The 27,567-nt window shown below is 50.6% G+C and overlaps 1 protein-coding gene across 3 annotated transcripts; it reads right to left on the bottom strand.

Annotated features, from left to right (window-relative positions):
- Positions 1-6,214: 6,214 nt before the first annotated feature.
- Positions 6,215-26,929, bottom strand: MEOX1 (mesenchyme homeobox 1). 3 transcript variants are annotated; one of them, XM_027767836.1, is made up of 4 exons: positions 26,090-26,929; positions 13,058-13,228; positions 8,823-8,995; positions 6,215-7,805 (listed from the first exon to the last, which is right to left on the bottom strand). In XM_027767836.1, exons 1-4 carry the CDS (start codon positions 26,556-26,558, stop codon positions 7,683-7,685), a joined length of 936 nt encoding a protein of 311 aa, XP_027623637.1. In that variant the 5' UTR covers positions 26,559-26,929; the 3' UTR covers positions 6,215-7,682. The 3 variants fall into 3 exon arrangements, with proteins under 3 accessions (XP_027623637.1, XP_006167459.1, XP_006167460.1); XM_006167397.3 differs by lacking the exon at positions 13,058-13,228; XM_006167398.3 differs by lacking the exons at positions 8,823-8,995; positions 13,058-13,228.
- Between the last annotated feature and the right edge of the window lie 638 nt (positions 26,930-27,567).

The raw sequence follows: 27,567 nt of genomic DNA, 5'->3' as shown, positions 1-27,567 counted from the left end.
ACAAAACAAAACAAAACCTCAGAGTTTGCAGCAAATGGGGCTAAGAGGCCACCAGTGAGAGAAGAACCAAAGTGAGAGCCCAGTGCTCTAGTGGCCAAGAGGAGGCAATCAACAGCAGCCTCATTGGCAACTGTAAGGAATTAGCCAACATAGGCGCCCCTGCCTGGCTGGAGAACATATAGGTCTTAGGGGAAAACATTTCCACTCAACGGAATGAAAGAAAGCCACTCGCTGTGGGCTTACTTGGTTCCTGGAACTGGCACGTTGGGGACCTGGACAGGAAGAGTGGGTACCTGCCTGACACTGGTTCTTTGCTTCACATAGAAGAAGAGTTGTCAGAAACCCATCTCTCCATTGGCCTGCTGTAGCGGCATAGTGGTAACGCAACACCCTAGGATTCTGAAGTCACATGTGAAGGTCCAGGGCTCGCCTCCCCAGATCTCCCTGTCCTGGGTGCACGCATGGGCCCATGATCCTGGCTGACTGAAGCTAGGGTGATTTGTGCTGTGAAGACCCTATTAAAAGTGCTTCTCTCTTGGACTGGCAGATGGCATGGGGATTAAGGATGCTGGACTCCCAACATGGCCGACCACAGTTCAAATCCTGGACCTGGCGACTTGCTTTCTCTCTCTCTCACTCTGTCCCTCTCGGTCAAATAAAAATAAGTAAATAAAGTTATATTAAAAAAAAGAGTGCTTCTTTCACTCTCAGAGGAAATAAATGAATAAACTAAAGGGGGAAATAAGCACTCTTCCATTCCAGGACCTGACCAGCAGGTGGGCAGCTTCCTGAAGCCTGGGCCCCTCTGGCCCCTTCATTGGGAAATGGATTCTCTCTATGCCTCGTCTCTCTTATCTCTCTATCTCTCTCGGAAGGGCAGCCATATGCTTGTTCGTCCTCAATGCTCTCTCGAGGATGGAGAAACCCATCACTGAAAAGTTTACTGTCTGGGAATTCCTCTTGTTTGGATTCCTACCAAGCCCCCCTCTCTGGTCACAGTCACTGGTTCACATCAGGGAGCCGCCAGTGGGTGGCCTGGCTTCTTGCACAGCTTTGCCCTGGAGGAAAATGAGATTTACCCACTTGAAGAGCAGCAGTCTCAGCTGTTGTCCATCCATCGTGGGTCAAATGCCAACTGACGAGGGAGAGTACAGGAAACATTAGAAAAAAACCAGAGGATGCCTGGTCAAAGTGTGCGTGTACCTTTAATTTCCCCAGCAGGCTCTCTGCAGTCGACTTATTAACTGTGTTTATTGGGGAAATTAAAATTCTCAGACTGAAAGAGACTTTCTTTCCTATGGGTTTGAGAAATTGGTGAATGGCGCTGCCACGTGTCAAGCAGTGGCCTGCTATTGCAAATGAGTTAGGCCGGGTCTATAGGCTACAGCTTCCTCTGTGTTTCCTTTGAGGGCTCCTAGAATGCTAAGTCCTTGGGGGTCCAGGGCAAGGAGGACATTCCAAACAGAAGGGGATGAGTGAAGGATGGTAGGAGAGAAATCATGTGGCGAGTGTACACGGGACGGCAAGGAACTTGTAGGGCTGGAGCCCTGAGTCTGTAGCTGGGGGTGGTGGGTTGAGACTACAGAGGTGGACCAGGGCCCGACTGTGGGGATCCACAATAAGTTTACAAGCCTATGATACCTCTTATGATACCTATGATACCTCTTCCCATTGTCTCGTAGGCAATGGGAAGCCACCAATAGATTCTATTAATTTTTTTCAAAACACAAGCCTCGGGATCAGCAGATGGTGTAATGGTTAAATCGCTGGACTCCCACATGTCTGGCTGCAATTCGAGTTCCAGACCGGGAGGCTAGAAACTCATGCTGGGCACATATGCGTGCATTCCCAGGATCCTGAGAAGAGAATGGAGGAGAAGGGATTGCAGCGTGGCCATCTCCCCACTGGGGGTGGGGTGTGATTTCTCACCTTCTGTCTCTCTGTCTTTGTCTCTGGTGACTGCACATGTCCTATAGCAAAAATCTCTCTTAAAACAAAACAAGGGACCAATGGGCGGCATGGTGGTTAAGGTGCTGGATACCCACATGGCCGACCACAAATCGAGTCCTGGACCTGGCAGCTTGCTTTCTCACTCTGTCTTTCTCTGGTAAAAATAAAACAAAAAAATTGGTAATAAACGGTCAAATAAGTATTTAAAACAAAATAAAACACAAACTTTTTTATTAAAATTTTTTAAAAATTCAATACTGGGGCCAGCAGGTGGTATGGCGTTTAAGATACTGGACTCCCATGTGGCTGACCACTGTTCAAGTCTCGAACCTGATGACTTGTTTTCTCACTTTTCTTCTCTCTCTCTCTCTTTCTGTATTCTTTTGTGAGCGTATGTGCTCTATAGCAAATTAAGAATAAACTGCAGATGACATGATGGTTAAAGGCGCTGGACTCCCACATGGCTGACCACGGTTCAAGTCCTGGACCTGGTGGCTTGCTTTCTCACTTTCCTTCTCTCTCTGTCTCTGGTAAAATTAAAATAACAATAATTTAAAATTTAAATAAATAATTCTTTTAAAAGAATCAATAAATAGAATAAATAATTCTTAAAAAAAAACATTAAAAATTCAATACTTTTCAAACATTCTCATAGTGACCTGAGTCTCTAGGCAGTAGGAAAACTGCATTCCTTTTTGTTGTGGTAGTCCTTGTACTCGAGTTCATCTAGGCGCCAAGTAAGTTAAACCTGGATGGTATTCCTTGTACACTACACTTGGTTTTCCACGTGAGCTGAATGTCCTGTGGTGGAATTGACGGGGCAGCCACATTGCAGAGCCCAGATGGAAACAAAAAGTCCAGACACTGGAGACAAGCTTGTGGTGCTTGTGAGTCACTGATAAGCTTTAAGTTGGGGGTGACCAGGTTGGATTTTTTTGGCGATGACTCTAGAGGCTGACAGGGGATGGAATCTGAGCAGCCCCAGATCACGAGGGAGAGCCAGTGGAAGTTCTAGGTCAAGTAAAAGAGGCTGACAACTTTGGGACCAGCAGTTAGCATAATGGCTATGTTGCTGGACTCCCATGTAGTCAACCACGGTTCACATCCTGGACCCGGTGGCTTAAACTCACGCCGGGCGCGTGTGCGTGCGTGCCCAAGATCCCGAGAGGAGAATAGAAGAGAAGGGATTGCGGCATGGCCATCCTCCCTGGGGGGGTGGGGGGATGATTTCTCACTTTCTATCTCTCTGTCTCTCTCTGTCTGGCAAGCACATGTGCCCTATAGCAAAAGCCTCTCCAAAAAAAAGAAGAAAAAATACAAGAGGCTGACAACCTGAGTGAAGACTGTGGTGGTGGGAAGGCAAAGAATGATGGCTGGAAGGAATAGACAGACAGGAAGTAAAGTGAGCAGGATCAGGTAATTGATCAGCTCTGGAAAGCGAAGAGGTTAGCATCAAGTATGTGTCCCACGTTTCGAAGATGAGTGAATGCAAAAATCACACCCTACCACAGAGGGGAATCATATGGCCATGGTCAGGGAGGTGAATGACCCCCATAGAGAGTGAAGAAAATAACTGGGCTTTTAATACAAACGATCACAGCCATTAACTGGCTATAAACCCTAGGGAGTTTACCCAGCCTCTCTGTTTTGGTTACCACTACTGTGAAACAGGAATATAATAGTACTACCTATTAGGATTGGGGAAAAGAGTGAACTTAGTCGTACATGTAAAGCACTTAGAACAATACCCAACACAGAGGAAACAATAAACTTGGGTGGGTGGAGGGGAGGGGCAATGGGCCCATTAGTGTTTTTGGGTACAAAGCTTCAGTTTGGGAAGATGAAAAGCATTCTGGAGATGAACAGTAGCAACAGTTTCACAACAATGTGAAAATACTAATGGCCACAGAACTGTGCAGTTAAAAGTGGTTACAATGGTAACTTTTATGATATGTATGTTTTAATTTATTTTTTCATAGAGAGATTTTTGCTACAGGATGTGTGCGCTTGCCAGAAACTGAGAGAGGCAGAAAGTGAGAAATCACCTCCTGGGGGGTGGGGGGGATGGCCACATCACAATACCTTCTTCTCCATTCTCCTCTCAGGATTTTGGGCAAGACACACACATGATGTGAGTTTCAAGCCTCCGAGTCTGGGACTCAAACTGTGGTTGGCCATGTGAGAGTCCAGTGACATAACCACTACATCATCTGCTGGTCCCATAGTACGTATATTTTACAGCATTAAAAATAATGTAGGCTGGGACCAGCAGGCAGTGTGGTGGTTAAGGTACTAGACTTGCACATGCCAACTGTGGTTCAAGTCTTGGACCTGGCAGCTAGAAAATCATGCCGGGCGCATGTATATGTGCACCCAAAATCCCAAGAGGAGAATGAAAGAGAAGGGAGGGGGCATGGCCATCCCCCCTGAGGGGTGGTCTCTCACTTTCCTTCTCTCTGTTTCTCTCCAGTGAACACACATACCCTATGGCTAAAACCTAAGAAGTAGTGAATACAAATCAGAGGTGAATGGGTTTGCCAGGGGAGGGACTGCAGTGTAGGGGTTAGGCAGAAAGAGGAAAGCCGAGGCACTGACTCTGAGGGCCAAGCATCGTGAAAGGGCGCTCCTGGGACACGGAGAAGCAACATCCAGACCGGAAAACCAGAAGAGGATGATGTCCTGGAAGCCATGGGAATGCCATAGCTGGCTGAGCCCCCTTTCCTTTGGCGCCTTGGTTTTGGTGGGTCTGTTTTTCTGCCAGTTCCTGATGATGTCATTTCTGGCCACCTGGCCCCAGATGCCTCAATGCAAAATTCTGGTCAGGTCTCCTCTCTTGGCTCCGTTTCTCCCCGCTCCCTAGACAGTCCTACTTGTCCACTGTTGACATGTTGCTGAGACAAACCATTTTCTAAATAAAAAGAATTTGGGACAATTTTGTGTTATTTTTATTATTACCGATGCATATTTTTCTACCCTAAAAAATAAAAAGTTTCAAACTTTGAATTTAAACGTTAAAGATGGTTAGTTTATGATCAAGATTACAAACAGAAGAGTTCATCTTTTGTTTACAGAATTTTGACTATTTGATAAGTCGTAGGATAGGAAAACCAGAAGCTAAACCTTTCTAATGGGAAATGAAGAGGATGCATTTGCTTGGAGACAGGATTTTTTTTAAAGAAATAATTACATTTGCACCTATCTTAAGATATTCATAACGTAAAAGTCACCATCAAAACATACACCTATCTTAAGATATTCATAACGTAAAAGTGACCATCAAAACATATAAATTTTTTTTTCATTTTTAAAAGGTTTTTCACCAAAGAGAGACAGAGAGAGACAGGCCGAGTAAAAGTGAGTGCTCACTCCCCCCGCCCCAATCCCCCGGCCCAGCGGGGATGGCCCCTGTAAGCCCTCACTCCTGGGATTTGGGCACACGAGCATACTCACCCGGTGATTTTCAGGCCACTGGGTCTGGGACTTGAATACTGTCAGCCATGTCCAGCACCTTAACCACTACACTACTTGCTGGACCCTGTAACTTTTAAAAATTTTTAACTGCCAGAGGATGTGTGAGTTCTCCAGACAAGGGGGAAGAGAGAGAGAGCGAGAGAGAGAACCCTTCCAATGGATGTGATCACATCACACACGCTCACCTGTTTTCTGTTTTTGTTTTATTTGGGGGGAGAGATTTTTATTATAGGGCATGTGTGCTCATCAGAAAGAGAGAGACAGAGAGATAGAAAGTGAGAATCACCCCCGCTCAGGGAGAATGGCCATGCCACAATTCTTTCTCCTCCATTCTCCTCTCGGGATCTTGGGCATGCACACACATATGCCCGGTGTGAGTTTAAGCCACCGGGTCCGGAATTCGAACCGTGGTCGACTGTGTGGGAGTCCAGCCACATAACCACTACACCATCTGCTGGTCCCCACCTGTTTTTGTTTTTGTTTTAAAGACACAGGGGCTGTGACTCAAACTGCAGTTGTTGTGATCCAGCTCCCTAATCACTAGGCTGGCCCACTGTAACCATTTTGAAGGGCCCAGTTCTGACATTAAGTGCTTCACATTGTTGCACAACTATCACTATTCCTCATCTCCAGGACTTTCATCTTCTCAAACTGAAACACTGTACCTATAAAACATTACTTCTAGACATTGGCTGGGCAACCATCAGAGAATCAGGAGATAAGAGCCACGGTCCTTCGGTCCTTCGCTCTGCAAAGAAAAAGGCCTGGGAACTTTGCTTTTTTATTGCTTTTATTTCTCCAAGAGTTTGCTTACAAAGTGAATTGACCTTGCACAGTGAGCCTGATGTAATCTTAAGAAAATATATGAAGTAGGCTTTCGAAAAAGTTACACGTGCTCTAAGCAGCCATCGCATTTGACAATCATTTTCCACAGCTTTTGTCCTTTTCGGGATGGGGAGGTGGGGTTATTTTGACACGTGAATGATTAAATCTACATGCAAGAGATCCAAACTCTTGCTGACCTCCCTTTGAAACACCAGCTGGTCCTGGGATACAGATCACTGAGGCAAGTAGGCGGGTCTCTGTCCAAGCCCTCAGTGACGCCAGTTCCAGGCTGCTGGGCCGAGGTCTGAGCTGTCCACACACACAAACCGAGCAGTTCCTCCCACAGAAACAGCATGTGCGGAACACAGAGGAGGGGCTAAAATGCATCCCATGGAGGAAAAGGGACTGTTTTCTAGTCCCCATTTGTCCGAGTCCTTGGAGAGCACAGAACACTGCAGAGCTGGAGAACCTCCCACTCCAGGGTCCTGCCTCTCTTAAGTCCTCACTTGGCAGGTGGCGGTTCTCATATTATCGACCCTTCCCAGAATGCTGGGGCCGTTTCCCACACTCAACTCCACAATGTGAGCCCCTGCAGAGGTTCTCCGTGCAGAAATGATGAGTTTCAAACAGCCCCTCCCCTGCCCCGGGACGCGGCTCCACAGTCCCAGCTGTATCCCTGAATCAACTCTGAAGGAGCAGTGCTCTCTGGAATCATGCTCAGTCAGGCCAGAGCAGATGGCCTGTGTAGGGACACAGGGATCACCCCCAGGCTAGTTTTCTGATGATGCTTTCCCAGTCCGCGCTCAGACATTTTGCCTACGTAACAGCCATTTGGAGACAGAGATAGGTTTCTGACCAGCAGCGGCTGAGTTGCTGTCCTTAACACTCCACATGCTGTTTTTCCCTGGGTTTGGGACAATGAAGGTCCCCCAAAGCCTCAGCTGCAGAGCCCAGAGAGGAAAGCGGGCCAGGGCGAATGTCTCAGCTATTTCCTTCCTTTGGGAACATCGGCTTTCACGAGTCACCAGCTGATTCCAAGACTCCTCTCCCAGCAGGCCAGGTGGCGTCCAGACCTGGAGGAGGCCTGGCTGGTGCAGGAGGAAGGTGGTAGGAGGAGGTATGGGTGGCAGCCAGCAGACCCTGGGAAGCAGTGGCCCTGGAGCTGTTTTCCGTTTTGGCGGATCTGATGGGATCGCTATAGGGTTCCATATGAGTGTAGGCAGCAAAGGCCCTGGGAGGGGCTGCTAAGAGAACAATGCTGGACGGGACTTTCTTGGAAGCTTCCAGGCTCCCAGGCACACTTCATGTCCACGAGTCAATGCAAAATGTGGAGGCTGCCCTGGGCTGTGCAGGGAGAAGGGGAAGGTGGGATTGGCGTGGGGGCCGTTGTGCAGGGAATTCGGTCTTTAGTCTTTGTCTTCCCTCCACGGAGAATCTCACTCTGAACTTGGAGAGGCTGCAGAGTCTCCATCCTCAGGGTCCTGCCCATGGGGGGAGATAGGCTGACCCCCCTTCACACGTTTCCACTTCATCCTTCGGTTCTGGAACCACACTTTGACCTGAGGGAAGAAACAAGAGACTGGTCACCCCAGGACTAGTGTCACCCCTTCCCTATGCTGATGCTCAAGCTCGCCAGGGTACCAGTCTAGAGACCCCAGCTTGAAACCCTCACTTGTAGCTCCCCCCTCCCCCAAAAGGTCCCGGGAACTGAGACCAAAGAAAAGACATAGCAGTCTGCCCATAGGGCTGTCTTGTGTCTCCAGAGAAACCCCCAGAAAGACTAGGAACAGGTTCTAACGATCAGAACCTGGTTGGACCCATCCCTTTTGCAGGCCCGTCCCTCCATGCAAACACCTCTTCCTCCTGCCTCTGTTACCCAAGGACTTGGGCACAGTGGGTCACCGGCCTCAACCCGAGGCGCATTTACCAAGCACTTTCCAGCTTAGACAGCTCTGGTCAGCACATTTTCTCCCTGGAGCTCCGGTATTAGCTGTGGGCTAGGCTCTGGCCCCATTTTACAGATGAGACCCAGAGATCGCAGGGCTAGGAAGCGCGAGAGGCGGGGTTAGAATCTAAATCTTCGGACTCAAAGCATGGCACCCTGGCAGAGGGCTCTGCGGGGTAAGACTGCTCCCCAATATCATTATTGCTGTTAGGACATACCCGAACAGGGTGTGTGGGTGGGCAGATGTCCTAAAGGAAAGCCCCTCTAAAAAGGACCAGGGAAATTTGTTTTTTTTTCAGCCCAGGAACCAGCTGCATATCTGAGTCACCTGGGGAACTTATTAGAAACGCAGGTCCCCAGGCAGCTGCTCTCTGGAGCTTCTCGCTCTGCATTTTGAACGGATGCTCAGGTGACTCCAGCCTGCACTGGAGTGAGGAGTAGTCAGATCAGAGGGTCTGAACCTGGTTGCACCTGAATCATTGGTGAGGGGGAGGAGCTTTGGAAAATTCTGATGCCTGAATTCCATCCTAGTCCAGTTGAAACCGTCTTTAGGACTGGAGCCTAGACATCGGTGTTGTTACAGTCTCCCAGAGGACCCTCAGGTACAGCCACCGCTGTGCTTGGGCCGCACCTGCCGCTCAGAGAGGTCCAGGTTTACTGCGATCTCGTATCTGCGGAGCCGGGTCAGGTAGTTATGGTGGGCGAACTCGGCCTCGAGCTCCCGTAGCTGCTCCTTGGTGAAGGCTGTCCTCTCCTTGCGGGCCTTGCTGCCAGCTTCTGGCCTCCCTCTGGCCTCCTGGTTGTCTGGGAAGAGAGGGTCCCAAACAGGAAGAAGTGAGTCCAAGGGGTCTTTGGTGGGTCCCTCCCTCCCTCCCTCCCTCCCGTCCCTTCCCTTCTATCTTTCTTTCCTAATCCCCCCCCTCCATGAATGGGAGAGACAGGAAGACAGCACACAGAGATGTAATCTTCAAGCTGTGATCCACCCCCAGGTCCAGCTAGCCCAGATCATGGTTATGTGAGACCCTGGAGTACTCAAGGAGGTCTTCAGACTGGAACCCAGAACTTTCCCATGTGAGTCAGCCTTGAAGAGCTTCTCAGTTTACTGCTGTGTCACCATCTGGCCCCTTGGCTCCCTTTGTCCTCAGCAGCTAGGCAACTTTTCTCTAGTCTCTTATTTTTAAAGGATGCTGAGCATAAAGCTATATTGTCCCTTTATTCCATCTGGAGTCTTACCCCTCCCAAAATATTGGGAAATTTTTTGACTCCCAATCTCAGGTGACCCCTTACTTTCCCCCATTTTTTTTTTTTTGAGAGGTTTTTGTTTGCTATAGGGCACATAAGCTCATCAGAAAGACAGAGAGAGACAGACAGAAAACAACCAGGGGGGATGGCCACACTGCAATCCCTTCTCCTCCATTCTCCTCTCGGAATCTTGGGCACACACACGTATACGCGCCTGGTGTGAGTCTCAGCCACCGGGCTCAGAACTCGAACTGCGGTTGACTACATGGGACCTTAGCAACATAGCCATTACACCAACTGCTGGTCCCATGAGAAAGAAAGCTACCAGGTTCAGGACTTGAACCTTGGTTGGCCATGTGGGAACATCCAGTGCCTTAACCACTATGCCACCTGCTAGTCCCCAATTTTTTTTTTGAATTCCCCAAACACATAAAGCTGCTCTTGGTTATTTAGTGATATCTACTCCTTGTGCCCACGTCCAGCATGGCATTATTAGTGACTGTAAGCTTGCCTGGAAATAGAGATTCTAATTTTTTTTTTTTTTCTTGAGAGAGGTTTTTTGTTAGTTCTGGCCTCCCTCTGGCCTCCTGGTTGTCTGGGAAGAGAGGGTCCCAAACAGGAAGAAGTGAGTCCAAGGGGTCTTTGGTGGGTCCCTCCCTCCCTCCCTCCCTCCCGTCCCTTCCCTTCTATCTTTCTTTCCTAATCCCCCCCCTCCATGAATGGGAGAGACAGGAAGACAGCACACAGAGATGTAATCTTCAAGCTGTGATCCACCCCCAGGTCCAGCTAGCCCAGATCATGGTTATGTGAGACCCTGGAGTACTCAAGGAGGTCTTCAGACTGGAACCCAGAACTTTCCCATGTGAGTCAGCCTTGAAGAGCTTCTCAGTTTACTGCTGTGTCACCATCTGGCCCCTTGGCTCCCTTTGTCCTCAGCAGCTAGGCAACTTTTCTCTAGTCTCTTATTTTTAAAGGATGCTGAGCATAAAGCTATATTGTCCCTTTATTCCATCTGGAGTCTTACCCCTCCCAAAATATTGGGAAATTTTTTGACTCCCAATCTCAGGTGACCCCTTACTTCCCCCCATTTTTTTTTTTGAGAGGTTTTTGTTTGCTATAGGGCACATAAGCTCGTCAGAAAGACAGAGAGAGACAGACAGAAAACAAGAAATCACCACCGCCAGGGGGGATGGCCACACTGCAATCCCTTCTCCTCCATTCTCCTCTCGGAATCTTGGGCACACACACGTATACGCGCCTGGTGTGAGTCTCAGCCACCGGGCTCAGAACTCGAACTGCGGTTGACTACATGGGACCTTAGCAACATAGCCATTACACCAACTGCTGGTCCCATGAGAAAGAAAGCTACCAGGTTCAGGACTTGAACCTTGGTTGGCCATGTGGGAACATCCAGTGCCTTAACCACTATGCCACCTGCTAGTCCCCAATTTTTTTTTTGAATTCCCCAAACACATAAAGCTGCTCTTGGTTATTTAGTGATATCTACTCCTTGTGCCCACGTCCAGCATGGCATTATTAGTGACTGTAAGCTTGCTTGGAAATAGAGATTCTAATTTTTTTTTTTTTTCTTGAGAGAGGTTTTTTGTTAGAGGGCACATATGCTCACTGGAGAGACAGAGAGACAGAAAGCGAGAAATCACCCCCTGGTGGATGGCCATGCCACAATCCCTTCTCCTCCATTCTCCTCTCCAGATCCTGGACACACACGCACACGTGCCTGGTGTGAGTTTTAAGCCATTGGATCTGGGACTCGAACTGCAGTCCACTATGGAGGAGTCCAGACACATAACCATTATGCTATGCGCTGGTCTCGAAACAGAGATTCTTTCAGTAAGGGTCCAAGCAGCAGTATCAGCACCTCTGAAAAGTTGTTAGAAATGCACACCCTACGGCCTTGCTCCAGACCTACTGAGTCAGAAACTCTGGGGTCGGGGGGAGAGTGAGGCTCACAAAACCGCAGGTAATCCCTCCCCTCAGTGAATTATTATAAAATCTACCCCGGAGGGTCACTGGGGCTGTTGTTAGACACAGCAGGGCTCAGTCAAAACCACTAACAGGGTCAAGGGATCATATATCACCCCGCAACATTTCCCAAGCACATGACACGTGGAAGCCACTTAATCTTCACAATAACCCAACCAGGTAGTGCTAGTATTACCTAGCCCCATTTCCTAGACCAGAAAGGTACGCACAGAGAAGTGAAGCGAGTTGTCTGAGCTCACTGAGCGAGAGTGGTAGCCGCAGGAGTCTTACCCAGGCGGTGAGACTCACCTACTGTTCGGAGGAGGTATGTGTAAGGGACCACAGGCTGTCAAGTACTCTGCAGATGAAGTGGGCTGGATTGTTTTCTCAAAAGCAGAGTAAGGGCCGTTCCTACCTTCACGAGATTCCCGAGGTTCTTTTATTTTATTTATTTGACAGATAACTCACGGATTTTGGGGATTCAGGGGGACGAGGGAAAGCAAGAAAGCACCTCCCATGGGAAATAGTCACGTGGAAATCCCTCCTCTCCCATTTCTCCCTCCTTTAGGGGTATGTTGGGCACCCCCACACACGTGCCTGGTGCATTCCTCAAATCGCCAGATCTGGGACTCAAACCATGTGAAATCCAGCCGCCCCAACCACGGGGCCATTGGGCTGGTCCTCTACCTTCACTTTAACCGTGGTGGTGGGCGGAGGCGCACAGGAAGGAAACTGACACCCAACATTATTAGCAGTGCGTGCCAGTGCCCAGGGGATGGTTAGGAAACCAGTTATGCGGGGTTCTAACATTCAGAGGTCTGTCCTGGCGTTACAGACCTGGACCTCCGGCCTCAGAGTCAACTGCTTTACAGAAAGCTGAATCCTAACCCCCGCGCCCCCTAGGACACCCCACCTTGCTGCGGTGGGGCGTTCTCTGTCCTGGAGGGCTGGGATGGGGAGGTCAGGCCAGGTGGTGTAAGGTAGTGTAGACGCCCAGGCCCTCCGCTAGGTAGCCAAACTGCGGAGGGGCGATGGAGGAAGAAGCCCCATGTTAGCCGGCGATCCAGTTCGGAACTCAGCCTGGTTGGCTCCTGCTCAGCGCTTCCTTCCCCTGCTTTCCCTTCAACCCCTTTGTATTATATTTCGGTTTCCCGGTCCTCCGCCCCGCCCCGCCTCACACTGCCCGGAGCGTGCGGCGGGGCAGAAAGGCCGGGGGGGGGCTGCTCCGCGGCTGCGACCGCTCACGGAAAAGCGATTTGGGAGCCCGGCGAGGCCGCTCTCCAGCTGCGCGCCGCCCGCCCCCGCCAGGCGTCGGGGTTGGAAGGCGCGTGGGCGCGGCGCTGGGGTCCAGCGAACCGAGAAGGTGGAGGAGGAGCTGCCGGACCCGCTCCACGCGCCCAGACGCCGGGTGGTGGGGGGCCCGCGCTCTGACCCAGGTCCCGGCGCCCAATCCTGTTCGGCTGCCGACGGGGCGCGCCTGGGGAGCAGGGAATGAGGGCGAGTTCCTGGCACGGGCCGCCTGCCTGGAGGCCCCTGGCTCCTGGCCGGAGAAAGCAGGCCCAGATCCCTCCGGAAGCGGCAGCGTGGGCTAGAAGGGAAGGACGCGCAGCCCGGGCCCGTGTCCCCGAGGAGTCCTCCGACCTTGGCCGCCTCCAGCGCCGCGCCCCCTCCTGGTGGCCGGCCGGAGATGGTAGTCACGCAGCGGATGGACTGTCGTCACGAAACGGATGGTCTGCCTTCCCGGGGCACGCCCCTGTCCGAGGGTCGGAGAGCTAGGCCCAGAGAGCGAGGTTGGGAAACCTGGACGGTTGGCTGCAGGGAATGGATAGCCCAAATTATTTTGGAAGAGTTTTGAATCCTGAATCTCCTTGCTGGGGATTTTGAGGACGTCTGTTAACCTCTCTGGGCTTCGTCTCATCAAGAAATTAGGGGAAATTAAACACCTACTTCCCAGGGTTACTGGGAAGATTGGATGAGCTAGGTGTGTATGAGAAATGCTTTTGTAACCTAAAAGCAATGGACAAATACAAATATTTTTCCAATTCTTCAATTCTACGAGATGCCATCTGAAGGGCTGGTAGATAACAGCTAGTGGCTCCCCAAGGTGGCTCTTCTCAGATGCACGCGCTTTGATCACACCGCTGGCGGCTCACAGTAATGAGCAGGCACTTCTACTAGCTCCTTTAGCCCGGTTACAAGAATCTGTGTGAGAATTTGCTTAATAGCGCTGTCTCTAACTGCTTTTTTTCTCACGCTTACTCCTGCACCTGGCATATAGGAGGTACTTGCCTGTTTTCTAAGTCATCCTCTTCTAGGCCTCTCTGAGGAAGCATCCTCGGAGAGTCCCGGGAACTTGCCCAAGTGTGGCCAGCAGCTCCTGGGCAGCAGAATGAAGATGGGAACCCAGATCCCCTTGGCTAGCGGAAGCTCTCAACCTCGGGCTCAGGCTGTCCACCTTCTGCTAGCCAGCCTCTGGGTGGAGCTGGACCGTGGCAGCTCTTCTTGTCTCCATCTCCAGGCTCCTGTGGCGGCACTACCTTGGGTTGCCACCCACTCACCCTCCCTTCTCCCAGGCCTACTCGTGTGCACAGCTGTCCCCAGGCGTCCCTGAAAATTACTCCCCAGGCCCCCCCCCCACACACAGGAAAATAAAGGAGCGAAAACCTTCTTGGAGTTGGTTCTGGGTTAGTCGCAGGCAATGACCACAGCCAGCCAAGCCCAGCCCAGCCCCCACCCTACCCACCTCTCCTCTCCTGTCTCTTACTGTCCTGATTCAGGCTTTGGAACTTCAGCACCTATTTCCAGAAAAGGAAGTAGGAGGAAGCTTGACATGGGAATCTCAGCTACTAACTCCCTATAGGAACCTTGGCCAACAACCAGTAATGATGGGTGAGACACTGGCTCTGGAAGGACGCTTGCCCCTCATCAGCTTCCCAGAGTGGATACATTTACATCAGCATTAGAAAGGATCAAAGGGGGGGCCAGCAGTTGGCATGATGGTTAAGGTGCTGGACTCCCACATGGCTGACCACAGTTCAAGTCCCAGGCCTGGCAACTTGCTTTCTCTTTCTCTCTCTCGCTGGTGCGTAAGTGTGCCCTATAGCAAATTTTAATAATAATAATAATAATAATGATAATAGTGATAAATAAAATACAAAGAAATGATCAAAGGACCAGAAGGGAGGGGGCCAGCAGTTGGCATGATGGTTAAGGTGCTGGACTCCCACATGGCTGACCACAGTTCAAGTCCCAGGCCTGGCAACTTGCTTTCTCTTTCTCTCTCTCGCTGGTGCGTAAGTGTGCCCTATAGCAAATTTTAATAATAATAATAATAATAATGATAATAGTGATAAATAAAATACAAAGAAATGATCAAAGGACCAGAAGGGAAGCAAGCTATGAAAACGGAAATGGAAGTCATAGTTCTCCCTGTTCTGCAACAGTACCAAACAAGTCACATTTTCATCAAGATAGAAAAAGGGCATCTATGAGCACTTTCATGCTAGCAGGGACTTCGGTGTGCCCGCTCATGTGCACAGTCTGTGTGCACACTACCATATGAAAGTATTGCATGTCCCCTGAGATGGTTTGGTCTCAGGTGAGCATCTTTGTTGGGGAACCCTCTCCTCCCACTCCTTGGATCTTAGTTTCTTCATGTGTAGAAGGTATAGGGTTGGACTGGACCCTCTCCCCTGGGGAGCTGGTGTCATAAGCCCTGATACCTTCTTCTCTCCCTTCTTCCTCTCCCTTTGAGAACCTCTGCCTCTGATAAACTCTGAGGCCCCTTCCACCTTCACATACTCTTGTCTCAGTCCCAAGTTTCCCTAAGCCTTCCCTAGCTTTCCTCCAGTCCTCAGCCCAAAGATTGGACCAAGCTAGGGCGTCCCTCCTTCGAACATGCAAATTTCCCTGCCCTGAGCTGAGTGGAGGTAAGTTGTATTTCCAGATGTCTGAGGACCCATTGGAGAGCCGGCAGGTGCTGACTTCAAGGAAGAAGTTTCTAATTGTGGGCAAGTTCCCTTAAGTTCTCCGTGCCTCAGTTTCTTCATTTGCAAAATGAGAATAGCTGCACTGACTGTGATCCTCAGGCTGCTGAGAGTTAAGGTGTGAAGAACCTGTGTTAGTGCCTTGCACAATGTCTAGCACACAATTAAGACTCTGAAGACAACTATCAGAAGAGCTCCTATTTGAGATGATGTTGGAGAGTTGACTTGCAGGCAGTTTCAACAGATGCTCTTAAAGGCACGTTTCCAGACCCGTGCAAGAAGGATGCCTTTTAAATGTCTAAACTTTCAGCAGATTTCCCTTCGCTATTTTTCCATGGATCTGCATATCGTCCATGTTGCGTCAGCCTTCTAGGAGGCCATGATTCCAGGTGCAGGAACTAGATGGGATCAGAATGACCCAGAAGTCATCTCCACACTATCCACATCACTCCTCCTGGTCCTGCTGCTCTCTCAGGGGCCCCTGCTGCCCCTTCCAGGGATGCAGAGGGAGGATTCTAGTGCTCAACTGGCTGCCTTTGTAGTTAAGGAGGAGCCTCATCCCCAGCCCAGGCACGACTGTCAGATCCAGCAGAGCTGTGAGGGAGCAGTCAACAGTGCCCAGAGAAATGCATGCAGGATGTGTGTGTGGCTGCGGTTCCCACCAGGAGCGTTTACACCATCCAAGGCAAATGGTTTCATAAATAGCTGTCATGTTTGGCAGGCCTCTAAGCCTTCCTCAGCAGACAGCTTTATCGGAGTTACAACACGGTTCAGACAGTCCCAGTGGAGTTGCCTTTGTGAAGTCCTAGGTCTCTACTCCCACCTCTCCCAGCCTCATTTAACAGAAATTTCTACCCAAGACCAGAGAGAAAGTCAAATGCCCCACATGCAAATAGCACGTAGCAGGTGACAATGGATTCCTTCCCCAGAGATAAACTTCTTCAAAGCTTTCACAAATGCTACAGAATTGTGGACTGGTAGAGTCTGAAGGGACCTAGAGATGACCTGGTGTTGCCGTTTTATTTTTTGTTTTTTTTTTTTTTTTTTAAACTTTTAAAAATTATTATTTTAGGGAGATTTTTGCTATAGGGTGCATGTGTTCATCAGAGACAGAGAGACAGAAACAGAAATCACCTGCCGGGGGGTATGGCCATGGCATAATCCCTTCTCCTCCACTCTTCTCTTACGATCTTGGGCATGCGCGCACACACACTCAGTGTGAGTTTCTTTTTCTTTTTTTTTAGAGGTTTTTGCTATAGGGCACGTGCACTTGCCAGCCAGACAGAGAGAGACAGAGAAACAGAAAGCGAGAAATCACCCTCCTGGGGGGACGGCCCTGCCGCAATCCCTTCTCCTCCATGCTCCTCTCAGGATCTTGGGCATGCACGCACACGCGCCTGGCGTGAGTCTTAAGCCACTGGGTCCAGGACTCAAACTGCAGTCCACTACGTAGGAGTCCAGCGACGTAGACATTACGCTAACTGCTGGTCCCACCCCAGCGTGAGTTTCAAGGAACTGAATCCAGGACTCAAACCACGTTTGGCCATGTTGGAGTCCAGTAATGTAACCATTATGCCATCTGCCGTTCCCTCATTTCACAGGTGAGCCTAGAGAAGGTGAAGGACTGGTCTAAAGACGCACAGCAGATTAGTGACAGAACTCGGCCTAGAACCCAGATTTCCTTGATAGGAAGTCATTTCCACACTATTAGGTTGCTTCCTGGCTTACCTATCCTCTTCATTACCCTGTGAGGTAGGTAAAGTACCCATGAGTCCGTTGAACAGGTGAGAAAATTAAGGCCCAGAGATCATTAAATGGCTTGCCTAAGGCCCCTGGGACCAGGATAGGGCCAACACCACATGTCACACAGTCCTGAGGGAGCAATGAGTGTTGCAGCTGTGACCACTTAGGGGTCTGCGTCCAGGTTTGTCCACGAGATTCCTCAGGGAGGGGAGAGAAAGGAAGTGTTTGAGGCATGACACGAGTAGATGAAACCTTGACAAATCCTCTGAAAACAGTGTCTACAGCTTCCTAGGCTGAGACAATGTAGACACTTTGACGTCCTCATTAGTTCTGCTCTGCTACTCTCAACTTCAGAAGGGGTCAAAGCCCAGCAGACAAGACCTGGACGGAGCCAGTGCCAGAACAGGTGGATGTTCACAGCCAGACCTCCCTGGCTTCCTGGCATTGCCTGACTTTCTCGTGGGCTCCACCCCACCCCCTGTGTCCAGGCCCTTTCCTTCTACTGAGGGTGCTTGAAGAAACATGGGTGGATCCCAGCCTATCTGAGGAACCTAGCAGCAGGGCTGGGGAGATCAGAGTGTGCTTTCTGGGGGAGAAGCAGACTGGCCTGGAATGGGAATGCTGAGTCCCAGGAGAGGTGGGACAGTGGGTAGACTGGGCAGTAAGATGGAGCGTGAGAACTATAGAAGAGGAGTCCAGATCAGGGGAGCGGAGACGAGGCAGGGGAAGGAAGCAAAGGCAATGGGAGGTGGGAGCAGCCATCTTCAAGAGGGGCTGGAAGGGCATGGGCAGCACTGGGCTTTACATTTATAAGTTCCAGATGTCGCCCTCAGCTGTCACCAGAGGAAGTATGGGCTTCAGGACCTGGGCCCACTGCCCACATGGTTTCTTTACCATGGTGTGCAGGAAAACGGGGGGTGGGGAGGGATGTGAAATAGAAAAGGAAGTGGGGGTCCTGGCCAGAAGCCAGGGAGCTGAGTTGGGTGGAAAGCCCACCAGTGAGCACAGAGGCAGTTAAGGGGTTGACTCCAGGGTCCTGCAGAAGCTGCAAGTCCTGGCTCATAGAAGGAAAGGTCCACTCTGCCTCTGAGTCATCCCCACCTCGCTGGGTCCAGGTGCCAGAGCTGCAGGAGAACTTGCAGGACTTCTGAGCCCTGGGCTGGCAGCCAGGACGCTGTGGATGAGGAGCTGAGACCAGGTCTCCCTGGTTAGTGGGCTTAAGAGTAGCCCCTGACCACCCCATCCCTCATTATTGTGTTGTGGTCCAGCAAGGGTGGTGGGCATGGGTGTGAGCTCACCAAGGGTGAGCCTGCCATCACGCCAGCGACCTGAGTGACACGTGACAGGCTTGTCTACTTATTTCAGTCTCGTCTCTGCCATCACCTCTTTTCTTCCTTCCTCTGTCAGACAACCCCCTTCTTTAGAGATTTATTCCTACAACTGCCTCCACTTTTTTCATGGCTACTTGTTGGTATGAAATAAGAACACAGGGACCTAAGCTGGCCCTGTAGAGCAGCAGTTAAGCACCCTGCATAGGAAGCTGGATCCCACGTTTGAATCCCAGCCCCGGGGGTTCAGAAGACACACTGGGAGTGTATGTGCATGCCCTAAATCCTGACAGGAGGGAGGAATGAGGGAAAATCAATTGCAGCGTAACCATGCCCAGCATGGGGCAGGGGCAGGTGCTTTCTCTCTTTCTGGCAAGTACTACGCCCTCTGGAAATAAAAGGAAAAGAAACTCAGGGATCTGCTTGTGGAAAAGCTCTGGTACTGATGGAACCCTGGGCTAGGAATGCTCCAAGGTCAGCCACGCATGTGAGATGCTGCTTTCTCTAAGGAGCTTTCGACTGGAGCATCTGTGCCACGACAAGGACCTTGTCCCTGTCCCTGCACTCCCTACAATGGCTGAGCTGTGCGTCCCTGCCCCCCAACTCCTATGTTGAAGCCCTAAGCCCAGAACATCAGACGTGTCGGTATTTGGAGACAAGACCTGTAGAGAGGTGGATAAGGGGAAATGAGGCTTCCAATCAGCACTGTCCCCTCACTGCAACCTTCAACTTGGCACTCATGCCGCTGGCTTCATTTTACACATGGCCCAGAAGCTCAGAGAAGTGAAGTGACTCGCTCAAGGTCACACAGCGGCAGGTGCTGTGGCCTTGCACAGAGCGGGGTACTGCAGAGCACACGAAGATGACCAAGGTGCAGCCCCAGCCTCTAAAGAGCTCCCGCACGGCCTGCAAGATGGCCAGGCCAGCATGTGCAGAGGAATGACACCCCGGCTGCCTGGGAGTAAGAAGAGGGAGCTGCTCGCTCAGGCACAAAGCAGAATGGAATATCTCAAGGAAAGGAATGGGGAAACCTGGATTTGTGTCCCAGTTCACTTCCCACTGTGGTGTGCCCTGGCAAGGGGCTTCTACCCACTGGAAGAACCCTTTGTGAGGTTGGCAGAAACATCACCAGAAAGCAAGCTCAGGGATACGCTTTCCTTCCCAATAAAAGATAAAGCAGCAGCCTATTAGAATGTAAAGACACTGAATCAGGACACTTGTGTGACTTTTGACAAGTCACCTCACCTCACTTTTTCCATCCACAAAATAGTGATAACCTATATGAGGGATGTCCGAAAAGTTAAGGAAAAATGCAGCATGTGAAAAAGACTGCATGGATTTCAAAATGTTTTCACATCAAAATAAACCCTACTTTCATTCCAAAAGAAAAGCTAGATCCCAATCCAATCTGACTAGTGTTCTTTTGAGAAGCGCATAGGACACACCAGGAGACACCATGGTGTCTTGCGTGCACAGAGGAAAGACCACGTGAGGTCAGAGGGAGAAGGAACCACCTGTGAGCCAAGAGGCAGCGCTTAAGAGAAATCGAACGTGCTGACACCTTTGCCTAGGATTTCTAAGCTGTAAGGAAATACATTTCTGATGTTTATTTTGTAAAGAATTACTTTGTTTAACTTTATTTATTCATTTATTTATTTTGACAAGAGAGAGAATGAGAAAGCAAGCCGCCAGGCCCGGGACTCAAAACCACAGTCAGCCATGTGGGAGTCCAGAGCCCTTAACCACCATACTGCCTGCCAGCCCCACATTTCTGATGTTTAAACAACCCAGCCTGGGTGTTTCGCTATGACTGTGTAAGAAATGTGTGTCCCCCCCCGCCCCCCACACCAGCTCCCCATCCCTGATGCTCGCCACTGAAGACTAAGGAGTAGTTAGGGTTACTTGGCAAGGCTATGCTGCCTTTAGGGACCTCTGTAAAAATTTTTAAAAAGGTGTTCTTTTCTCTAGATTGGAGAACATGTCACCACCCATGGGACAAACTGTCTAGCCACGGCAGCACCGGTCATTGCCCTGGCTTGGCAGTTCACTTGCTTCCCAGCCATGGCGGCCCTGGTACGTGGGAGCTGACCCTAGTACCCTTTGGAGGCTTCCTGCAGAGTCGGCCCAGCCTGCAGGTGGGTGTTTATGCGTCCTTCTGACCCCAGCACTTTTTGACCCTGGGCTGACTCAATGACTGAAGTCTGGCTCTCTGAACACCCTTCTCTTAAGTGAGACTATAAACCTCCTAATGCATTTCACAGAAGCACATGACATGGTGGAGGTCCTCACGCCAGGCAGCAGAGCTCGCTCAGAGAAAGGGTGTAAAAATGGATGAATGAATGCCAGACTGCAGCTGAGTCCATTGGCCAGACACTGAGTGGGCTCTACCTGTTTGCAAATGTTCCTCTAGGTGCTAGGGAGACAAAAGATGAATCAGATATGAGCTGGCCCTCCAGGCACCTCAGCTTTAGGGGGAGAGGCAGCCACGTGTATCTGTAACTCTGGATGCAAGGCCAGATGCGGTTTGATGCTACTGTGGAGGTGTAAAGAAAGTAACCCTCCATGTGTGAGGGGAAGGAGGTCAAGAAAGGGCTCTTGCACACTCAAAAAACTAGGAGCAGAAGGAAATTACCTCAACATAATAAAGGCCATTCTGTGAGAAGCCCACATCATCCTCAATGGTGAAAACTTGCCTTTTAAGATTGGGAGCGACGCAAGGATGCCCACTCATGCCACCTATTTGACACAGTACTGACAATCTGAGACAGAGCAATCAGGCAAGAAAAAGAAATAAAGGCATCCAAATACAAAAGGAAAAAGGGAAATTATCTGTGTTCACAGATAACATGATCTTGTATGGAGAAAACCCTGAAGATTACACATGCACACACACACAGACACCCCTGTTAGAGCTAATGACTGAATTCAGCCAAGTTCTAGCTTTTAGCTGATAAGATCCAATCTACAAATGAAGGCATAAATTTAAGAAAAGGAAGGAAGAAAATATTCTTGGAGGAGGAAGAGCTGATGTTAAAATAAGTAGGATTTCAATAGACAGGAGAGTGGGGAAGGGAGAAGGCTGTTCAAGACAAAAGGAAACGTGAGAGAAGACATGGGTTTGCAAGGCCAGTACTCGGGTGTGGCTTGAGGACAGGGCACATAGAGGTAGCGGGCAACCGGGCGGAAGAGGCCAGGGCGGGGCCTTTTGTGGAGAGGTTTAAACCACAGGTGAATTTGAGAGTTGACACCGTTGGGTGTGGCAGGCAGAGATCATATCTCGCTGGGAAGAAATCTGAGCAGAACAAGCCCCGGGGAAGGGCACACAGAGCTGAAGGCAGATGGGACAAATCGAGTCTGATCAAAGACGAGTCTTAGCAGAGTGCGGTTATGAGAATGCCAGAGAGTTGTGCTGAGTCCCGGCGCTGCCGCTGTCCCAGGACGGTGAGCCAATTCACCTGTAGCCGGGCACCTCTCACACAACCTTCCCTTGAGCCTATCAGGAAATCACCGAGAAATCCTTCATTCCCATACATTAAAAACAGCTGCAGTAGCAAGGGATGGCCTCCTCGCAGCTGTCCCTGCCAGCAGGGGTCTTTCACACTTACTGGCCCAGGGCCGGTAGTGCGGCCGAGATAACAGAGCTCTGGTCTCCCAGATCAGTTTTATGAACCAACAGAACATGTCAGGGGAGGGCATCCCACTTTCTTGATCATTTAACTGAGCACTTCAGCTCCGGCTTCCAGTGGGATTGAAGCGGGAGCTGTTGGGGATGGCCGAGGATTGAGAGCAGAGGACAGAGAACATTTCTCCTGTAACAAACTTTCAGGTCCTAGAGCCTCCTGGGCCAGCCTACAGGGGACTCACTTGCCAGGCACCACCCACCCCATCCTCTCCAGAAGATCTCTGAGTTCCACACTTCTCTCTGACGGTATTTTAGGGCCAAAATAATTTCAAGAAGTTCCCATGTCTTTTACCCCAGATTCAGGAATTTCTGAGGCGGTACTTGAAATATACAACCCTATTGTCCCCAGAAACCGTACAAAGATGCTTCCACAAGGTCCAGAATGGAACTCAAGTATGAGCTTATTTTGGTGCAAAGATATGGAAATCTTTGCAGTTTTTTTCATAATATGTATTTTCCACTAACATTTTGAAGACGCCCTCATCTATGAATATTTGTCGGACCCCATGTTCTGGAAGCTGGTTCAGGAAATACGGACCTGAAACCACTGGCAGCTGCCATGTATTGAACTCTATATGCCAGGCACGGTGTTAGTTTCATGGATCACTGCATTGACCTTCTCAGGGACTCTGTATGGGAGGGGCTATTGTTATATCACCACTGGACAGCTGGAGAAACTTAGGTTGCAAGAGGCTAAGAACTTTCTCAAAGTCATGCAGCCAAAAGTCGCAGTTCCCACGTTGCGATCTGTCCAACTGCAGCAAGCATCTCTCTGATCGATGTTGCTTAACCTTCCAGAGACGGCTCAGCTGGGACAAGGGTGAGGCATGTGAGGCATCTGGGTTGAGCACAAAATGTAAGGGGCATCAAAAACCTCAGTCATGGGGGACCAGCAGACGGCGTTGTAGTTACATTGCCGGACTCCCACGTGGCTGACCACAGTTTGAGTCCTGGACTTGGTGGCTTGAAAATCACACTGAGCACATGGGTGTGCATACCCAAGAGCCCAGGAGGAGAATGGAGAAAGGATTGCTGCCATACCATCTCCCCAAGGGGTGATTTCTCACTTTCCCTCACTGTCTCTATCTCTTTCTCTCTGGTGAGCAAACATGCCCTATGGCAAAAACTCTAAAAAAAAAAAGAAAGAAAGAAAGAAAGAAAGAAAGACAAACAAACAATAACAGAAAACCCTGAATCAGAAAAATAAGTGATATCTTTTTTTTTTTTTTGGAGAGATTTTCGCTATAGGGCGTGTACGCTCGCCAGACAGACAGAGACATAGAGACAGAAAGCGAGAAATCACCCCCCAGGGGGAATGGTCACGCTGCAATCCCTTCTCCTCCATTCTCCTCTCGGGATCTTGGGCACGCACACACACGCGCCCAGCGTGAGTTTTAAGCCACCGGGTCCGGGACGTGAACCGTAGTCGACTACGTGGGAGGCCAGCGATATAGCCATTACGCTAACTGCTGGTTCCCTAAAATAAGTGATATCTTAATATAATGTTTCTAAAAATCAAAATTAATGCCAAGAAAGCCCTTTATGATGAATAAAATATCAACACTTTAAATAACGAGAGGATCCGAAAGTGATGCAGGATGAGTGGGGCTGGGTGGGAGGAGGACCTTTGTGGTTTGTCTCCTGGGAGCTGAATTCCAGATTCCTGCAGTTGGTTATGAGCTTTTTTCATCACTTTCCCCATTCTTTAGGCTCTTATGAAGCTGATCTTCCCTGCCTTTCTCTCCCCCGTCAGTTAAATTCTAATGCTAGACAATAAAGATCTCCCTGCTGACCAGAGGGGGCCAGAACCACGTGGGAATGAATGAAAGCCAGCCTGCTGTGCCCTGCCTCCTGCCACTGCTGCTCCTGAGGGGACCCCGTGAGAGAGCCCGGGCCCCTCTGTTGCCAAGGGCTACCCTGTGGAGTGCGGGACATTCAGCAGTGGGAATCCACGTGCTCTAGGGTGGTCGGCTGCTTGGCCCGTGAGCCTGCGGTGTAACTCAGGGCCGCGGCCATTCGCCAAAAGGAACGATGCTGCATTTAGGTTTTGCTGAACTTCAGAATGATGACAGTTTTGGCAGAGCCCAGCAGGCTCTTGGTATATGCCCTTGGCTCTCAGTTCCCTGAAGAGTGGCTGGACTGGCCACAGAGACGTGGGCAGAGATACACGCGCCATGAGGGGAAGCTCCTCAGTCAGGTGCAGAGCCACATCACAGAGAGATCCTTGGACAGTAGAAGCAAATTTCCAACCAGGGATCAGAATAGCTCATTCCCGGGATGGGGATTGGCCAGCGGAGGATTTAAAGGGCCCTCTTTGTAGCAGTCAGGAGGGCGCACTGGGTATTCTCACCCACTGTCAGCAGGTCGAGCTGCTTCTTCATGCAGAGACCAAATATTTCAAAATGTGGATTGTGCTTGAAATCTACTGAAGGGTATGGGGTCTGGAGTCTGAAGTCCAGGGTCTCAATTCATTTACAGCGTGACTAGGGTTACTTTTCTAGTTTCCTAGGAATGAGGGGTTTTCCAGGACAGGGGACTTTCAGTGCTAAAACTGGAAAAGTCCTGGGCGAATTGAGAGGAGCTGGTCGGCTCTGTTCTGGCCTCATTCCCACAGTGCCTCCTTCACACTTGCAGGCTGCTCCTTCCCAGAGGAGTGGAACAGAGGCCTTAGGGAAGCCTGCTGGCCCCATCTCCCGAACAAGAGCGAGCAGTACATCCCACAGCACCCGGACACCGTGGGAGCACATCTCACTCCCAAGATGGGCCTCTATTCCCCGGGGTTTAAGCTCTGCAGGGCTGAGACCACCTCATGCATTTCAGCCTCTTGCCAAAGAGCAGGTACCCGGGAGCCTGTGCTTTGCTGAAAGTACTTTATAAAGCAAGGCACACGGTGTCCCATTTGTTGGATGGTACCCGCCTTCTCTGGTCATCCCATGACAAGGTCCTCTATAGGTTCAGACAGTCATCCTTCCAGGGTAGCTCTCGGGAAGACAGTGAGGGCAGTGGGGACAGGAGGCTCAGGGGCTGCCTTGTTCTGGGCAAGGTGGGGACAGGGACCCACACAAAAGGGAAATGGGCAGTGAGAGAAGTCAGGAAGGGCCCCCATGCATGGGGAGGTGAGGGAACAACAGGTCCCAGCACAGGGAGGAGAAAGGCTTTAGCAGGGCTCTTCACCAACAGGCCAACCCTGCCTCCAGTCTCTGGGGCTCCAGAACCGTGTGGACTTGACCCTGTTCAGAGGCCCCGTACGGCCCTCGGCTCCTTGCTGCCCCAATGCTCCCCAGGGCTGGAAATCCCTAAGAAGAACTTGCTCCTTGCAGGGTTTCTTTCTCAGGCATCAGCCAGACCTCATGGGCAGCGTGCCCCAATCTCGCCCTCCACTTACCCGGTTCCTGTGCCTCTCTCCTCCCAGCCCTAGGCCTGCTTCTGCCTCTAGGTTCCTTGAGATAGGGTCCTGCCTCTGTGTGGCCAGCCAGGGTCCTAGCCAGCCGTAGCCCTCCAAGCCTGTCTCCGTGGACTCCCCTGGTGCGTATGCCTCTGGCTCTGGGACCATTTGGAGCTGAGTGGAGCAGGGAAGAGAGAGGTTGACCAGAGGCAGCCTGGGTTCAGGAGAGCCTCTGTCCAGCCTCTGTCGGTCTGCACCCAGAGGCTCCATCCCACATGTCCTCCAAGTCTTTGCTGATCCTGGTTCATTCTCTGGCTGGCACATCCTTCCTGGGGTCCAGGAGTGCTGGGAACATGGACCCAGCCCCCATCACCAGAGACTCCTATCACTCTGCATGTAAGAAACCCCAAAGATAACTGGTCTAGTTTTCTGCATGTGGGTAGGTTAGTCAGTATTGTTAAAAATTCAGGCACATAGGTTCAGAGAGGGCAAGCAACTTCTTGGAGGTCACACAGTAAAGGAACAGTCAGCTGCTCCTCAGCCACCTACCTGCACTCTCCTTTTTCCGTCTGGATGATTTCTTCTCCGTCTCACTTGCAGTGCTCTCAAGGACCCCATAGTCCTCACCTGGGCCTCCCATGGCATCCACTAGGCCTGGGCTGTGGGCCCCCATCTCCCTGGAGCTCCCAGCTGGGCCTGTGTTGAGCCTTCGCCGGGCTTCTGAGACAGGAAGGTGCCAATCAGGGGGCTGCGGGAAGGCGGGGTGCTGCTCAGTGAAGATGCGCTCCTCCCGGGGCAGGCTGTGTGGGGTGGCTGCAAGGCAGGAGGCTGAGAAGTCGGGGTACGCTGCTGTCGCCGTTGCCTGGAAGTCTGGTTTCTGGTGGAAGGAGAATGGGGTAGGCGGGTAGTGGGGTAGCCCTGAGGTCCCATTGCCTTCAGAGTGGGGGTTTCGGAGGCAGCCCCAGACAGGGGCTGGGGGGTGGGGGTTCCTCATACAGCTGCTGGCCCCAGGATCCATCTGCTGTCCGCCGCACGCCTCAGTCCTTCCAAAGCTTTGACTTGTTACACTTTTTATATTCGAATTGTTTAAAAATGCAAAAACCAAAATTAAATAGGAGGGAAAAATATTCACCAGAAAATCCACCCCAGAACCAAAACAAAAAACAAAACTAAAGTCTCTCCTTAAGGTACGCGCACATGTGGCCAGCCACCCGCGTGCATGTGCGCTACTGGGCCGGGCTTCACAATTTGAGTCCTGCCCTCCTGAACACACCAGCCTGCCTATTGGGGTCCCTTGTACATGTATTTGTCGCCAATGATGCTAAATGTTTTCACTGTCCCAGCCCGGGCGCACCAGCTGGTAAGGACCTGGTTCGGGAGCCCGATGCAAGTGCCTGCAGAGGGCTGGACCAAGGCCGCTGAGACACACTTTTAAATCCTGCGGTGGGGAGAGAGTGACAGATTTCTGAAGTGAAATGTGAGAGAGGAGAGGGAGGGGTTAACCCGCACACTCAAGATCCCCTCCAACCAGAACCCGAGCAGGCAACTATTAATCATCAGAAACCTTATATGCACATCTAATGGGATTTGCAGATGGAGGCTTTTAAAGAAACATTGTCTGTATTTTTTTTAAGAGAGAACAGCTTGCACACCAACACACGCACACACACACACACACACACACACACTCTGGCTTTAATGTGCCTCCTGTAACACTATGAAGTTATTTTTATTGCACTGTTAACAAAATTCCCCAAGTCTTGGATTTGGAAAAAGCCTTAAGTCAGATCCAGAATCCATCAACTGCCAAATTCCAGGGAGCGAAGTAGGGAGTAAATGCAAGAGACAACCTTGGTGACTGCATTTGATTTAAAGGCCCTTCTACTGCTGCCTGTGAAAAAGGAAGGTGGATTACAAGAAATCTTTTTTTGCAAGTCTCGGCGGCCCACTATGGTCTGCAGTACAAAGAAAGACACACTGCAGAAAAAAATCATTTCTCTCTGCCCAAAGTGACATTCTCACTTTCT

This window comes from Tupaia chinensis, unplaced genomic scaffold, assembly GCF_000334495.1.
Source record: "Tupaia chinensis unplaced genomic scaffold, TupChi_1.0 Scaffold144741_1, whole genome shotgun sequence".
Classification (NCBI taxonomy): Eukaryota; Metazoa; Chordata; class Mammalia; order Scandentia; family Tupaiidae; genus Tupaia; species Tupaia belangeri.
This window is presented reverse-complemented; position numbering and strand designations above follow the sequence as displayed.